Source organism: Spermophilus citellus (assembly GCF_964194105.1).
Source record: "Spermophilus citellus genome assembly, chromosome: 10".
NCBI classification, from domain to species: Eukaryota; Metazoa; Chordata; class Mammalia; order Rodentia; family Sciuridae; genus Spermophilus; species Spermophilus citellus.
The window spans coordinates 95,705,581-95,723,891 of record NC_138197.1 but is presented as its reverse complement, the minus strand read 5'-3'; the positions used below and the strand labels follow the sequence as shown (position 1 = coordinate 95,723,891).

Sequence of the window (18,311 nt, the reverse complement as noted above, 5' to 3'; positions counted from 1 at the left end):
CTCTGGATCCAGAGGAAGTGACGCCCTGACAACACCTTGTTTTCTTTCAGACCTCTGGCCTCCAAAAATGAAAGAATAAATTTCTATTCTTTTTAGCCAACCAGTTTGTGGTCATTTATTAGAATATCATGGCACACAACAGGAAATAGTTAGGAAGGAAAGGTTTCTTCATCTAAATTCTCTACTTCATAAGGATGTAACTGAATAAATTGCAATTTACTTTTTACTTCTCTATGCTTCCTATAAGAAAGATTTCAGTTCAAAATGTTATTTCTATTATAAAAAGTATCTTTATGTTTCATGTTTTGCATGCCTTTATGTTTTTTTTTTAACATATGGCCTGGTGGTGATTTTTACTAGTCATCTAAATAGCATAAAAAGTAAAGGACTTGACTGGTGTTGTGAATTCTGCTGTCGGTCCCTCACATACATTTGAGGACAGAGGGATGAAGAGTGAAGCCCTGAAGGAATAATGAAAATGCTGGCCTTGCAATGAAGTATATAGTTTGTAGGGGAATGTCCATAGGCAGGCTTTAAAAAAAAAAAAAAAAAAAAAAAAGACCACTTCAAAATCTAGCTGAAGAATTCCCTACAGAATATCTAACCAGTACTCTTGGAAACTGTGGAAGTCATCAAAAATGAAGAAACTGACAGCCAAGAAACCTAAGAAGACATGAAAACTAAAAGTAATGTTGTATCCAGGAACAGGAAATTAAAAAAAAAAAAGCCATTAGGTAAAAATTAAGGAAATATGACTAAAATAGTGACTTTTAAGAATAATATACCAATTGGTATATTATTGGTTCATTAATTTTAACAAATGTCTTATACTATTATGTTAACAGTGTTTGAAACTGGGCGCTGGATCTGTGGGAACTCTATGAAATAACTTTTTTCCATTTTTCTGTAAAACTGTTCTGAACAAAGAGATCTCTAGGGGTAGGGGGAGACTGTTGCTACTAACATTCTTATTTTAGTATTGAATCTTAACATTCAAAGGAGGAAGTGAAACATTTAATACAACTTAGCAATGTTGAGGAAATTTCCTGCACTCTTCAGAAAAGGCGACACCAAGAAACATCACTAGACTTGGGGCGGGGTGGCGGGAGGAGGGGGGTGTTAAGAAACATTTGGTTGGGCTTCCAGTCCAGTTTCCAGGGCTAACCGGCGTGCCATCTGCTCGAACCGAAAAGTGGTAACCATGGTTCACGTGTCACTCCAGCCTTTGGGTGTCAGCAAGTTTGCCCCAGCAAGTCTGGACAACTTCGCGACCTCGCAGGTTGCTGGGGGAAGGGGCGGCGGCGGTAGCATCCAGGGTGTGTGTGTATCGTTTTTCCAAACTCCATCTGCTTTCCCCACCCCTGGTGCCGGGCGCCGCCAGCCGCGGGGACGTGAGCGGGTCTTTTATGCATAACAAAAGCGCCCTCCTCCTCCTCCTCCCGCCGCCCCGCGCCACCGCCCCCGCTGCTTCCCGCGGCCCCGCGTCCACCGCCCGCATTGGCTCCCGGGACGAGGTTTCCAGGTACCCGGAAGGGGGAGGGGGCCGAAGCGGACACAATTGGGCGGGTGAGGGCGAAACGCGCGGCTTGGAGCGCCAAGACTGAGAGGGGCGGCCAGCCCGGGCCCTGCCGCCGCGCGATTGGCCGAGGTCGCCCCGCCAGCCGCCTCTGATTGGCGGATGCTCAAATTCAGTCTCAAGGCGCCAGTGGAGGTGTTTTAGCGGGGACCGCCGTACAGACTAGAGTCGCGCTCGCCGCGTAGGAACGCTGGCGCTTCCCGGACGCCGCGGGGTCCCCGCCAGCACGGGGCACTCGGAGCGGGGCTCTGCCTGCCTCGCCTTGCCCTGCCGATGTCGCCGCCCGGCTGCTGATGTCTGCACCCTCTTCCCGCACTGTGGGGCCACGCAGGTCCCTGTAGAGGCAGAAAGCCTCCTTCGCAAAGCGGGAGTAAGTACGCGTGCGGCCTCAGAGCTGGTGGGGAGGCGGGAATTGGGGAAAAGCGGACCCTCCCGCCTGGCTGCCAGACTGCCACCCGTCACCTTCCCAGGCTGTCGGAGGATTGAGGTGCTCTACCGCGGGACCCGGCGCGTGGGGCTCTGTCGCCTCCAGCTCTCTCAGTGAAATGGACTGGCCCTTCCCCATGATTTGGGGTGTATCTTTGGGGTCCGCCTGGAGGCCTGGGAAAGAGCTGCGGAGGTAGCTGAGGGGGTTTGTTCTAGCGATCAGGTTTCCTTCACCCTGATTCAAACCCCCTCAAAGCCTAATTCCTCCCAGTTCTTTGCGCCAAAATTAACTGACCTACAGAGACCCTATACTTTCTGACAGATTTACCCAACACCCTTCAGACTTGGGAACTTTATTTTGCCCTCTTGCTTTTCATAAAGAATTCATATTAATTGTTTTTCTTCCCAGAATGTCGTAATTACTAATCATTTTAAGTGTCCATGTGAGTTTTAGACAGGCTGGTTGGAGGGTGGCTGCATTCCTGGAAATACCCAGGAGTTGTTTAGGGAAGGGGAAGTTCATGTTCACGAATGAGTAATAAATATTTTTTGGAGGGGAAAATATCTAATGATAAAATGGTTTTCTAAAGTAATTGTGCATTTCAGATGGAGGTGAATTGTTTAACACTAAAAGACCTGATCAATCCCAGGCAGGCCAGATTAGATTTTACAGTTGAAGATGGGGAAAATGCACAAAAGGTAAGTACACTTAAATACCTTAATGTCTAACATATTAAGAAAAGTGATGTCTAATCCAATTTAGTGTTCCAGAGTACAACTTTTATTTGTATGTATAAGTATTTTAATAATTCTTGATGAACCTAATAGAAATATACTTTTTTAAAAAAATGGAGCCACCTAAAGCACTATTTTTTCAAATCTACTCCCACTCATTGTGCAATGGAAAGAGAGGTCAGGTTAGATGTAGTATTGGAGCCAACTTATATAAATCAAAGATATGTAGACATAGCAATCAGAAATTTGTAATACTTGCAGTTGTTAAGGGTGGTTTAGCTAATCTTTATAGAAATGTTCGCCTCACTTCCCAAGAAAATAGGCTGTTGTACTTATATAAATGCTGGATTATTAAAATCCTGACAAATATCTTCATACCAACAAACCAGTTGTAGAGACTGTCCCATTTGCCCTCTGAGAGCATGATCTGTGCCTATCATATGGGGAAACAAAGTGACCAACGTACTCTTTGAATATTTTACAACACTATTGCTAGTTTTGTGCTGAGCCATTCATTTCCCCCCACCCTTTTTTTTTGCATCCCTTGGAATTTGTGATACTGTATCATCAAGAAACATTACCAAGTAAATTGGTCATAGCAGTATCTAAAATATCACCTTACCCACATCAGCACAGTTGCACAAAGCAGCAAATGATCTTACCAAAAAGATGTAATAGCTTGGTAACAATGAACGTCTGAGCACTTTTAGGCAGAGGCAAATACATATAACAAACCTAGTTTTAGAAACTTTGAACATAAAGCTGTGAGTAGCAATTTCCTTAGGCATTGAACTTCTCTGGGATCCTGGTATTATTTTAGGCTTAAAAATCAACAATGAATCTGGTTGCAAAATACCTCTGGTTATATGGATCTTTAAAGAATATTTAACAGCTATTAGCTTTGGATAGGTATAAAATTATATGTTTTTCCAGCATTTGATTTTTATTGGGAAAAGAAGAATACCAAAAATTTTAAAGAGGGCTTTTTAAAAAAAAATTACCTAAGGCATATGAGGGTAGAAATGTCCAGACTTTAAGATATGGTCAGAATTTGGGCTTTAGGAGTTTCAGAGCAAAAGTTTTTTTGTTTTTTTTTTTTTGTAATTAGGATTGTTCCACCTTGAAAGACTATATGTTTATATATAGTCTAAGTCAGTGTGCTCCACGTCTTTCCTTCTGGGTCCTTCTACTTATCAAGTACCTTCAACAAGGGCCCTTCTACTATAGTTACCCTCAGTAAGTACTATGTCCAGTTGCACTTTGATATTTTAATGGTGTGCAGAAAAGTTCAAATGACTCAGAAGAGGTTGGGAAAGTGATTAAAATGTTTGGAATAGAATACATAATCAAGGATAATTTCATCTCAGAGAGAATGTAAGAGATGGGAACAGAGTGCTTCCTCAGACCACAAGGCGTTTTTTTGCTATAGAAGGAAGAAGGCTTTCTAGGGATGGTGGGGATTGGAGTCACAGAGACCCAAGTTTGATTTTCTGTTTTGTTTATTAGCTACGTAACCTCTAATTAAAGCCTGTTTTATTTGTTAGTGATTCAGTAGTTTAATGAGTCTCCTAATTTTTCTTAGTCCATTTTTTTTCCTTTAAAAAATTGGACCTAATAATAATAATACTGCTCCCACTGGGTTTTTGTAAAGCACCAGTAGCACATACTCTTCACACTGTACTGAACTAAACTGATAGCACAAGGTGAATATGATGCAGGTCTGGCCCCTTGGTCATCAGAGACTTTCAGGGACCCAGATACAAAACTAGCAAACTGTACTATGATTTAATACAGTCCTGAAATAGGAGAGGGAACAAAGTGCCTTGGCAGACTAGAGGAGAAAAAAATAAATTCCTAAGAGTTAGAAAGTTTCACAGAGAAGGTTACATTTGGGTTAAGCCCTACTGAATGAGGAAGTTCAACCTATAAGAAAAAAAGAGCAAGTGAGATGGACGTTTCAGATAGAGGAAACAACATGAGGTTGGGCATTCAAGAAACGTTCAAGAAATCAGTGACTAGAAGCCAGTGATGCTCTGTTCTCTCTGGAAATCCCTCTGAGGGATGGATACCTGGAATGATGTCCTGCTAGATCACTTGTCATTTAGAGGATCTTCTTCCTTGATGTCTATACATGGGTCAAGATCTATAAGTACTGTTTAATACATGCATCTTCTGACTACTCATGGAGAAACTTCTTTAAAACATAAATTCATTTTAACTTATTACCAAACTTACTACTTCCAGTTGTAGGATTTTAAATAAGACTCCCCTGTACCTTGGGGATGTAAGATCCTGTAATGTATCTGGTGATGGCAAAAGTAAAAAGTGGACATTTGGGGATGGAGAAGTGAATGATAAAGATTGAGCTGTTGGGAGGACTTGTGAAGTTACTAACACTTGAGTTAGAGGCATAGGCAGATAGATAGGAAGGGAGCTAGTAAATGAGCAGAAATGAGCAAGGCATATTTGGGAACAATGCCCCGACTTAGCAGGCATGGCTGTTCTTTAAATGTTATTCACATCTTTGGGGAGTGGTGGAGAAAAAAGGTGACGTTAACTTGGAATATGTTTGTACATGTGTGATTTACAGGTAGAAAAATATGTGCAGGAGGCAGCTGGTTTTCTGATACTGGAATTCATTAAAGGTCTAGCCTTGGAACCCAACTTGGGAATTGTTAGCATATAGGTTGACTTTCTAGTCAAACACATGAGATTGGGTGAAGCATCCCAGAGAGAGTAAATGTAAGGGAGGGCTAAGTGTGACTCCTGTAGTTTGTAAGAGCGAAAGAAGAAACCAGTGAAGTAGACTGAGACAGCATAGTCAGAGGTCTGAAGAAATCCAGGAGAAAAAGTATGGTATTTCAGAAGCTAAGGGGTGGGAGTTTTATAAAGAGCCATCAACACTCATAACTGTTGAGGTCAAATAAGATATTTTACCATTGATGTGATTTGGCAGTAGAGAGGTGACTTAAGGGAGAGGCATGGATTGGAACTTACTATGGTGGTTTGAAAATGCCTAGGAGGAAGGTGGTAGAAAGCCCTCAGTGTGGATAACTCCTTGAAAGTGTGCTCTGGCTGGAAGTAGAGTTGTTGATCAATAGCCAGAAGGAGATATTTCCTGACAATAGTAGGATTCCCATAGGCAAAACTTGTCTAATGGCATTAAAGAGAACAAAATGTGTGAGAAACAGCTTAATGAGATAAAGTTCAGGGCAGATTTAAAGTAAAGCAAGTGGACTGTTGGGGGAAACTGTGGGCTGTGCATGAGAGGGAACAGGAAAAGAGGCTGGTCACATATAGTCAAGGGTCTTGACAATGCTTACGACTAAATATATTATTTGAGGTTGTGGTATGAAAGCTGTATTGTGACAAAACCAAAACTAGAACCAAGATCTTTCAACTACTGAGCCCTTTCTGTAGCAGCATACTGCCATTCAACCTGTCATCATAGCACAGGTACTGTTATTGATGATAATAATAAACATTCATATAGCACTTCATGGATGACAGTGCTTTTGTCTGCATTATCTGAACTGATCCTCATGGCACCTCTGGCAAGTAAGCCAAGATACCTTACTTCTTTTTTGTCAGAAAACTGAAGGTCTATTTCATAGGTAACATTTCTAGGCTTACAGTTGAGAAAGTGATTTCTAAGATTTTGCAGGTTCAAGGCCTGAGGAAGGGAAAGAAAGGGTAAGTTACCAGGCCAGGTACTTTTGTCAGTGCTACTTCTACCAGCCATTGAATTCAGTCCTGGCCTCCCAGGAAGTGGTGTGTCAGCCCTCTCTCTCCAGCCAAGGTGATCCAGTTAGGGACTTACTGTTGGCATTGCTACCAGCAGCTGGAGGAATGAATCACTGCTTCCTGCATAGATCTGGGCGCACCCCAAGGTCCTCTGCATAGCTAGGCAACCTTGCTAGAAAGCTCTTTAGATTAGTTTGAACCTCTTACATAATGCATAAGGAAACTTGGGGCCAGTCAGTAAACAATACAGAGCTGAGACGAACCAGATTGCTAAATTGCCATTCTAGACTCCTTTTCTCTGCCCTGTGCACTGTCAATATGACAAGATAAACAGGTGGAACAGGGTGTGACTAGATTGCAGTTGATGTCCCCTTGAGACTTCAGAACACAATATGCGTGGCATTTTATAATTTTGATGTGGAAATGTAAGACAGTCCTACCCGACCATGTGGACTAACTCTTCTACTTTAAGTATTAAACTGTAGTAAAAATATATCAAAGGATATGAAAAATAATCCATTCTGAATTTATCTCTTACTAGGGAGATAGTAGTAACTTACCGTCTCTGTGAGGACAGGTACTGTAGAGAAACAGTAGATCTCTGTCCACTCAGCAAGCCTGGGCAACACTCTACCATGACCATAACCTCTTGGAATAACTAGGTAATCAAAGCGTAGTGTTCTTCGAGCACCTTGTTTCAGTCAGGTTTTTCGTTTCTGTGACCAAAAGACCAGTAAAGAAAAACTAGAGGAGGAAAGTTTACTTAGGGCTCATGGTTTTAGAGGTCTTGGTACTTAGATGGCAGACTCCATTGCTATGGACCTCAGGTGAAGTAGAACATCATGTCAGAAGGGTATGGTGGAGGAAAACAGCTCAAGACATGGTAATCAAGAAGCATAGAGAACTCTACTCACCAGGGACAAAATAAAAACCCCAAAGGTATGCCACCAGTGACCCGTTTCCTCCAGCCACTCCCCACCTGCCTGTAGTTATTGCCCAGTTAATCCATACCAGTGAATTATGCACTGATTAGGTTTAGGCTCTCATAACCTAATCTTTTCACCTCTAACCTTTCTTGTATTATCTTACATGTGAGTTTTGGGGAGACACCTCATGTCTAAACCTTAACACATTTGTAATAGGCAGGTCATTGTGCCACAAATTGTAAGGACCAAGCCATCTGGAACTGAGTCCCACAGGTGCACAGTCTCATTCCTGAGGCAAGATTACACCTAGGAAGTTAAATAATAATGGGATTTGCTACATTATATTAACTCTAAGTGCCAGAATGAATGGTAATCAGGAATGAAAAAGGGGGAAAGGTAATAGCTAAGCTTCTTGAGTGTTATAAACTACCTCATAACACTTGAGGTTAGTATTTTTATGAAATTCATTTTCACTTGATGGAATGGAAGAATAGTGGGGTAAGGGAACGTGCCGCTTTCACACTGCTGACAGGCTGGTTCTGGATCCTGTCAGCATTAACCTTTGCCATACTGCCTTTCCTGAGATGCTAGTGAGGATCAGTAGGCTTCTGAGTACCTTTTGTTTGAACTCTGAAAAAGATATCTTCCTTCCAATTTACACCCAGGACAAACTTAATTCTAGATGCAGAATTTCAGAAATTTCTGCTTTCAGCTATTTCTTACATACCACAGAATAGGATTGTATGTGACCTCAGGCAAGTTATTTAACCTCTCTGCTTTAGTTTCTTCATCTGTAAACTAGAAAAAATAATATACCTATGCCTCAGGATCAGTTGAGGAGTTGATACATGTATAGTACATAAAATAGGATATGAGATATAGTAAATATTCAGTAATCTCCTTCAAGAGTTCACTTTTAGAATTCTCTATCAGAATGGCTAACTATCAGGGACTAGTTAAAAGATAGATGGATAGATGCAGCCTTCTGGGGTTGGGGTGCTTACTGCTCTTATGCATGAGAAATCAGCCCCATCCACTCCCTTCCTGCAACCGTATATACGAGGACAGAACATCACCATGGCTAGCTGGCAGCTTCTACTGATCCAAGAAACAAGAGTTGCTTACAAACATAAACTCCAGTTTTTTCCAAGCAACGTTGCCTCTTCACAATGTTGTTCATGTCTAGGAAAATACTTTTTAAACCACCAACCAGCCAAGATCCAAGCATGCAGTAGCTATAGAGTGATACCTGTACAAGAAAAGGAGTGACAGGTATGTAATTAACCTTCATAATCATGTGAGTCACTATTGACAGGAAATGAATTCTACTATAGAAAGAACAGACTATCTCTGGCACTGAATGGCAAGAACATTTTAGGAGAAAGTTTGCTTTAATTACTTGGTAGTTCCAAATGTAGTTTCTGTGTGCTTAGTCCTTTTTCATAATGGACCCAAATTTAATATTTTTTTAGGATTACTTAAGTCTACTCAAAGTGTGATCTGGAGGCAGGTGGTAGTACATGAACTGCAAAAAAATAAAAATGAAATTTGTGAGTTGAGCATTTAGAAACCTTGATAGCAATTTGATACCATCTGTGGGACATCTGAACTATAGTCAGTGATCTCTTGTTGATTAGGCTGTTGGTTGTTTTGAGTGACAAACTTAAGTAACAAATCACTTATGGTGAGAACTGCATATTAGTCCTATAAAGTAAGATCATGTATCAGCATGTGGGAGTTTGGAAATTAAAAAAAACAAAAACAAAAAAAACTGGTCCTTTACCATGGATGGGGTGAGAAACACTGCTCTAGGAGAAGAACTTTAAATAGCTCTCTAGGTTGGCTTAAAATGTATTTTGTTGGATGCATTTTCTGTAACTGTTCCAGCTACTAATTGCTATATTACAAAATTTAACTACAAAAGCATAATTGCTTTTAACTAGTTAATGCAAACTTCTAAGTAGAGTTTCCAAAAAGTCTGGTGCTTAGAAGCAAAGTGGACTTAACCCATATTGGCCTTCATCATCCTCAACTATTACAAGCATCTACAGGTTACAAATACATTCATGACTTCTCTTACAGAGAGGTCATGAAAAATATATTTAAAAGAAGTAGATGATTATAATCCATTTCTCACTAGAGCCACAGTTCAATGCCCATAAAACCTCTAATTTTCATTAATCCAATCCTGAATACCTTTCACTCCTAAACATATGGTACTGTTTGTCTTCCCAGGTCTGAGTAAATGGTGGGAATAAACTTCACTCTTGACTGTCACCTGTCCTTTCTCATACTTGCTAAAAGGTCTCTTTTTTTAAATAGGAGAATATATTTGTTGATCGATCAAGGATGGCCCCAAAGACTCCAATAAAAAATGAACCAATTGATTTATCAAAGCAAAAAATCTTCACTCCAGAAAGAAATCCCATTACTCCAGTTAAGCTTGTCGACAAACAACAGGTAGAGCCATGGACACCCACAGCTAACCTGAAGATGCTCATTAGTGCTGCCAGTCCAGACATAAGGGATCGGGAGAAGAAAAAGGGACTATTCAGACCCATTGAAAACAAGGATGATGCATTTTCAGACTCTTTACAGGTAAAAAGACTGTGCTCCGCTGGGCGTTGTTAGAACTCAAAAAATTTTACTTGTTTAATTAAAAAGTCAGAATACTTAGTTTTTCAGTTTCTAAAAAATGTCTTTATTTTTTAATGTCTTTATTTCTACTTATATTTAAGTATATTTTTTATGCTGTAAATATCTTTATGTTTATTTAAACTTAAATCTTTTATTAATAGCTGTATTCTCAACCTATATCTTTTTTTGGTAATGAATGCTTTTTCTCCTTTGTATCATACTCCCTTGATCAGAACAGATTTTAAAATGATGTTTTTATTTAGTTGTAATGATTTTGATTTAATGAAGGAATTTAGTTTAAAAAAAACTTTAAATTTTAATTTTGCTCGGATCTTAAGTTTAATAGTGTTGACTTGGGAAATCCCATTATGCTCATATATGATCAGTTCATTTGTTTTGTGCTTTATTAATGTTAAACCATCTTTAAAGTGCCTGTTCTATGAAGAACCAGAATTGTAAAAGCAGCATGTCTATACTTTAAAAAAAAAAAACCTCTGGTTATTCATTTTTACTCTCACATCAAAACTTATCTTTAGATTTGTTAAGGAAAGTTACTTACAGATATTAGTGTTCTTAGTTATTTTTTCTCCTTGTGGTATATATTTTAAGCTATAAAATTTGCCAAAATTAAGAAAAAGATGTCCTGAATTTCAATTTGAAATTAATAGAACAAAATTAATTTGGTCTACTATGCATATCATTGCTTTAGTAGAACAGATTCTCTCATATAACTAGATGCACGTCATACAGTTTTGAGAGTAATTCCTACATGCTTGAAGCTAGAAAATTTTCATAATTCCTCTTTAAGTCTAAGCTATTTTTTGGCTTCCTTTCTATGTTATATTTGATGTAGAAAGCACAAGGAGCTTGTTTTCAAATCACCAGCTTCATGAGTGGGGGAAATGGCATAGTCTCTGTACTATAGTCTACTCATCTGCAATATAGGAGTTGTGGGCCTGCCCTGGTTTAATTGGGATCATAAAAATTAAATAAAATTGTGTGCTTTTTGCTGTCAAAGGAATATAAATATTAGTTTGTTTTTTTTAATTTTATTGACAAACGATAGAAAAGTAAAAATCATCCAATGGGAATTGTTATAACCTCTTTGAGAAGGTAACATAATTAATATCTACTTGCTATAACTAATTTTTAATGTGCCCCCTAAAACAATCGAATTTTTGGCTTTCAACCCAAACTTTATAAGGAGATTTTAACTGATCAGTCACTTGATGTGCTCACTACTATTAGGAAGTAAGTGCCTAAAATTTGAGTGGCCTTAAAAGTATTTTAATATCTTTTAAAAACTGGTTCTTTATTGCCTTTTATAGACTGTTTGATCACTGAAGTACACTTATATTTGCAATATCTTTAGTACCCAGGAACCTACATCCCAGCCCCAAACCAGAACAGAATAACTTACATCTGAATAACCATTTTCCTTAATTTGTATTTATCATTTCTTTGCCATTTTAAAAATCACCCTATTACATGTGTGTGTTCCTATATAGTGTTTGGGTTTTAGGCTTTGTAAAATTGAAACTATACATAGTATACAGTCTTCTTTTTTCAATCAACATATCTCTTTAAGACTCATTCATATGTTTGCACACAGCTATAATTCTGTCATTTTCATTGCTGTGTAACTTTCCATTGCATGGATACACCATGATTTATTTCTCCTGTTGGAAGCCATTTGGGTTGTTTGAAGTTTGGGACTAATATGAATTATGAAGCTATGATATGCTTGTTAATGTCTCTTAGAATATATATACAAGCATTCCCTAGACCAGTGGTTCTCAAAGTTGTCACTTCAATGTCCCCAAAGATTTTTTCAGAGGGTCAAAGGAGGTCAAAACTATTTTCAAAATACTACCAAGATATTTGCCATTTGAAGTCTCATTGCCTCCTGAGTGTCTACTGAAACCTTCTAGTAACTACAAAATGTGGTTATTGTGACAGATTGCATACAAAGCAAGCCTGAGAATCTCATTCTTTTCTATGAAATCAGATACTAAAGGGATTTGAAAATATATATTATAAAACACTGATCTTTTCTCACTAAACACCTTAACTATCTCAGTTTTAATTTCTGATATGGTAAACATCAATAGAAAAACCCACATAAAAAGCTCTGTAGTATCTTCAGTAATTTTTTGGGAATATAAAGGAATCCTGTGAACAAACTATTTGAGAACCACTATTCTAGGGTATGTATTGGGGAATTGCTAGGTCAGTGGATATGAAAATGTTTATAATATAATGCCAGATTATTTTCTAAAGTACTGTTAGCTTTCACCAATAATATATAAGCATTTATTGATCCATATCCTCTGTGACACTTGAAATTATCAAACTTACTAATTTCTGCCAATATTTTTGTACAGTTTATATGTTACTGGGCAATTCATTTGTTTTTCCTTGATTATCCAGGAAGTTAAGCTTCTTTCCACATGATTGCTGGCCATGTTTTACCTTCAGTGCAGTGCCTATTTGTGTTCTTTGCCAATTTTTATTGTGTTTTTTTTTTTATTGATTTGTAGGAGGTGATTATTGACACTAAACCATTATCAACTGTATGTGTTACACATATATTCTTTCAGTTTGGTAACTGTCTATTCCTTTTCTGTTGTTTCTTTTTTTTTTATTGGTTGTTCAAAACATTACATAGCTCTTGACATATCTATCATATTTCATACTTTAGATTCAAGTGGGTTCTGTTGTTTCTTAATGGACAAAAGGTCTTAAGTTTAACATAGTCCTTGTATGTAAATCCTTTCTTTTAAGGCTGATGTTTTTATGTCTATTTAAAGAAATCCTTTCTATTCCAAGATTAGAAAAATATTCTCCTTTGTCTATATGTGTAGTGAGTCGAGAATACAACTTCATGTTTCTGTGTGTATAATCACTTGTCTCTGCACCATTTATTTGCGAGTTCTTCCTTCCCTCAGTTAGCAGTGCAACCTCAGCCATATGTCAGATCTCCATTTATGTTTGTTGTGTTTCTGGACTCCTTTCTGTTCCACTGGACAGTTGGTCCATTTTTATACCAATACCATTTTGTAAAGCAGGACCTTCAACTTATTTTTCTTCAAATGTATTAATTATATGGCTATTCTTGGCCCTTTCGTCTTTCATATATACATTAAATTAGGTTTTAATTGGAATTGCATCAAATCTGTATATTAGCTTGAGATGAGTTAATCTACTTGTGGTACTAAATCCTCCTACCCATGAAGATAGTGTATTTCTCTTAAGTTTTAAGTATTCTCTCACATCTAAGTTATTTTTAGTATTTTATGCAAATAAACCTTATCAGTCTTGCTGGGCATGGTGATGCATACTTGTAATCCCAGGTGCTTGGGAATCTGAGGCAAAAGAATTGGAAGTTCGAGGCTAGCCTAGATAACTTAATGAGACTGTCTCAAAACAAAATTTTAAAAAGGACTAGGGGTAGCTCACTGGTATAGCACTTGGTTAGCATGTGTAAGGCCCTGTGTTCAATCCCTCATACTGCCAATAGCAACAATAACCACAAAAATATTATCAGTCTTATTGCTATTGAAAATGATATCTTTTCAAATTCATTTTCTGATGCTGTTATATAGGAATGCAGCTGATTTCTAAAATACATTGTCTTTGCTAAATCTTTATTTTTAGTAATTTGGGATTTTTTTTTAGCAGGCTGTCATAGCCATTCATATATTCTACAAAATGGAAATGAGGCTTATTCCTTTCTAATCCCTGTGCCTCTGTTTCTTTTTCTTGTTCTCATGTGCTAACTAGGATCTCCAATATGGTTTGGAAGAGGAGCAATGAAAATGGGCATTCTTATCATTTTCCTGATTTTAAGGGAATGCTTCCAAGGTTTTCCTATTAATACAGATGCTTGCTTTGGGGTTTTTGTAAATAGTCTTTATTGAAGTTCTCTCCTATTCCAAGTTTATAAGAACTTTTCTTAAAATCATGAATGAAATTTATCAAATGCTTTTTCTGAATCTGTTGAAATAATCAAATCACTTTTCTTCCTATATCCATTCATTGAAAACCCTTTTATTTTCTTGGACTTTTTCAAATGTGGGTTGATGAGACAATGCTATTGTATACTTGCAATTTAAAAAAAAGAATAAGAACAAAGATTATTATTTAATGACCCTTGTGCAGTTTCATCAATCTTTAGTTGATTGTAAAATGTACAAGTTAGGAAATTTAGTGCAGGTCAGTGCATCTCAAACTTACATGTCAATATGAATCACCCAATATCTTATGAAAAGACAGATTCTGGTGCAGCAGGTCTGGGATGAGGCCTGAGATTCTACAACTCCAACAAGCTCCTGGTGATGCTCATTCGGTTTTTTTCAAGGAGCATGCTAGTAGCAATGGTATACCAAATAACCTATATATGATTACATTGTTTATTTAAAAATTTTTAAATAATAGACTCATCCTTGTGTTGCAAAGGTGAACAGCTTCAGTCCAGAGAAAGCAATAGGGAAAATATTAAGAAAATTATATTTTAAAATGTATTTTAACTAGAATCTCAGGTGGTGTGGATTGGGATGACCTCCCCACCCCTATTTGCCAGTACCAACCATAGTGATTTCTCCATTAGGATGTTAACCATGACCTTTCCCTCCTCCCTTCTATGCCTTTTGTAGCTTGATGTTGGGGACAGTGCTGTGGACGAATTTGAAAAGCAGAGGCCAAGCAGAAAACAGAAAAGTTTAGGACTGCTGTGCCAGAAGTTTCTAGCTCGCTATCCAAGTTATCCCTTGTCAACTGAGAAAACTACCATCTCTCTAGATGAAGTTGCTGTCAGTCTTGGTATGTATCAACAGATTACCTAGAGGCCTGTCTCCAGTTACAGTGGGAAACTGGTTTCCTTGGGCAGGCAAAAGGTTTCAGGTGGCCTCTTTTATTAACTAAAGAATGCTCTTTCCAAAGGATGGGACAGAGGAGCAGGAAGAGCTTAGTTTATCACCATCAAATTTCTCTTCATTCTAGGAAGCGTCCTAGTCCAAATAAAAATGCAGGTTTTTTTTTTTTTTTTGGGGGGGGGTAGGGGGCAGTGTTTTAACCTTAAAAAATATTTTTGTAAGAGGCAACATTTTTTGAGACTTAGATTATAAATTAACATCTCATTTTATTCATTTATTTAATGTGATGCTGAGGATCAAACCCAGTGCCTCACACATGCTAGGCAAGTTTTCTGCCACTGAGCTACATCCCCAGCCCCTAATATCTCATTTTAAATTCATCTTCAGACAGACTCAGAAAATATTTAGAATTATCCTGTTTTGTATTTTTAATAATGTTTCTAAGAAATCCTACAGAAGTGGTTTTATTTCCTTTATATTTGAGAGCAAGAGCATTGTGTTTGAAACTGTATACCATGATATTCACAGCAAGCATGTCAAACAATAAAAAGCACCTCTGGACATAACTCAAACAGTTAAACCTCATAACAAAGAAGAATACCCGTGTTCACGTGGCATGAGCATGTATAATGTGTGATGGGTATACAGGCTGTGATATATGTACAGCTGCTTCAGAATAGAGACCCCTAGTGGATATGGATTGTAGTTGGATTCAGGATGATCATGTTGGTAATCTTTAAAAATACAGCAATCACAATGATCTGAAGGTATAAATGTCCCCTTAAAAAATAAGATTTTACATACCAGGGAAAAAATATTTTGAAGAAATCAGCTAAGTAGATAAATGACCAATATTTTGTTTGTTTCTTAATCCTATTCCTTTCATAGCCCAGAAAAAATGTGCCCCAATAGATCAGTGTCAATCTGAATTATTCAAACTGATAGCTAAGAAGATGATTTTGGTTGCTGGAAACTGAGATAATGAGTAGGCAGTGAGTTGTGGGAAAACTGTGAGCTGAGCTTTAAGTTAGATGGAATAGATTTGAAGCCCAGCTCTTGAGGCTGTAAGAGCTTTAAAAAAGTTAATTAATCTTTTCTTGTCTATACCATAGGGACCACAGCAACAGAGACATTGCAAAGATGGGAATAATGGAATAACCTGCCTAACTTAGTCCTTGGCATGGTAGTTCTTGCTATTATATGGAACATTTCTACTCAGTTCTTACTGGATTGTTCCCTTCTCCCCGAGACCTGTCAGTCTCTATAACTAGGAAGAAGTAGAGTTCTGGGGTTAGGGATCTGTTTTGAAACCTAGAAGTATAATGCAATTTTCTCAGATTTCTGATAATCAAACAAGAAAATGAGCCAGGTGGACAGAGGCCCAGTGAAGAGCCCATTGAGGCACAGGGTTCTGGAAACTAGTCTTACAGAAAATAAGGGTAAAATAATAGCTTATTCAGTGTCCTCACTGGAAAGGAAGTATCCAACTTCCATTCAGGGGTCTTAACTGATGTCACTGTAGAAAAAAGATGTTGGAGAAATTTGTTCCAGTTTCCAGAGAGGATGGAAGAGTGGACTTCTCTCATCTGGACTGCAGATCATTCTGGAACAGAACTCTAGAGGTTTTTTAACAGCTTTCTAATGCCTGTAATTACTGATCTGCCAAGTAAGCATGCCATCTCTCTTCACATGAGTTTGGGAATGGGATCCCTTCCTAGAAGCTATTTCATTGGTGACCATCCTCTGGGGGTGAATCTAAACTCCCTGCTATACCTGGGTTACAAGCTGCAAAACCATAGTTTATTCAAGGATAAGCAGAACATTCAAATATTATTTCCCAGATTCTGGTGTCATGTAGATCTGACACTGATATTATGGGTAAGAATTTAAAGAAGTGGGAATGACTTTTAGTAGAAAACAGCAGAGCCTCTGAAACTATTTTACTAGATTGAGAGTTATTCTCAATAAGCTCCATGGGGAAATAAACCAAGGGAAAGGTGGCAACAGTTGGTAATTCCTTAAGTGTACAATTAATGTCATGACTAGAATTAATAAGACTAGCTCAATACAAATGAACAGGGGCTGTGGTTGTAGCTCAGTGGTAGAGCACTTACCTAGTATGTGTGAGGCACTAGGTTATCCTCAGCACCACATTAAGAAATAAATAAAATAAAGGTATTGTGTCCATCTACAACTTTAAAAAAAATAAAAATACAAATGAAAAAGAAGGCTGAATGCTAGGGGGAACCTTTCTGAGAGAGCAAGCCCCCAGAGTAATCTATAGGTCTAAAGACCTGTGAAGTGGAACTTTTTAGTGCATCAACCCCCAGTTAAAGATTGAAATTGTGAATGGTTAAGCAGACAAGTAACTGCTAGGTTGGTTTTTACCAATACTACCCGCTAAGCACCCTTTGTGCATAGATAAACATCTTATTCTCCAAGTGGTCAGGATCTTCTTTTATTTTGCCTGGGATGTCTAGCCACTAGATGGAGACTTAACAGCTTGTTATCAAATATGAAATAATAAAATAGCTGGGCATATGGCTGGCCCTGGGGTGTCTCACTTGCATTCACATGACATTTCTAATGGGAAGGTTTATAGATTGTCACACTCTAAACAAGATCTGTTAATATGTGAAAACAAACTGGAATCAAGAACCAGGCACTTGTGGTCAAGGGGCTGCTGGCTGCTCCTGCCAGCACCTTCTTGCAGGCACCTGGTACCAAAGCCTAAGCTTCCGAGTAGGGCAGATTTTTCAGGGTCATGAGCTGAAATGTTCTGATGTGACTGTGAAGTGCCCCTTTGTACGTGTGATAGAACTTCCCCTCAGCTCCAGAATTTCCTTTTAATTTGGTAGCTTTCTCACATTAAATCTTTGAAGGTCCTAAAGCTATATTCACTGAATCTGATCTGATTATATAACAGCTTCTGGCATGTGCAATGAAAGAGGGAATCTTTGTAGCTGGTCTGGTTTTTTGTAAGGTTTTTGTTATGGATACTTAGATGAGAGCAAAAAAGAACAGTAGGCCTGGGGGCCTGTTGCACAACAGAATGAGTCCTAGACATGAGACTTTTTAAAAAATCTGTTTCTACTGTGACCTCTTATGTTAGCAGGGATTTTAGGTTATCTCTAATGCTATGTAAAATATTTAGAGAAAATTAACACCAACTGGTGACCCTTTACATTTATGGTCACATTTAATCCTCATCATTTTATGAGATAAATTCCAAGGCACAGAAAGGTTAAATAACTTCCAGGATCACCCAACTAGTAAGGGATAGATCAAGGATTCAAATCCAGGCAGTCTGACCCAGAGCCCTCCACAGTGATTATTTTTGGTAATTCAGTGGATAGCTCATAATCTTAGCTACTTCAGTAGTATAGGGAAAGT

The 18,311-nt window shown here is 38.2% G+C and overlaps 1 protein-coding gene across 1 annotated transcript in view; it reads left to right on the top strand.

Annotated features, from left to right (window-relative positions):
• Positions 1 to 2,608: 2,608 nt before the first annotated feature.
• The window catches only part of E2F7 (E2F transcription factor 7), a gene marked incomplete at both ends in the record, with an annotated part of 38,981 nt that continues 23,278 nt past the window's right edge, over positions 2,609 to 18,311 (top strand). Inside the window, 3 exons of the mRNA XM_081310643.1 lie at positions 2,609 to 2,701; positions 9,730 to 10,005; positions 14,700 to 14,865. Of these exons, the coding sequence (XP_081166769.1) occupies positions 2,609 to 2,701; positions 9,730 to 10,005; positions 14,700 to 14,865 (535 nt within the window). The remainder of the gene's footprint in view (positions 2,702 to 9,729; positions 10,006 to 14,699; positions 14,866 to 18,311) is intronic.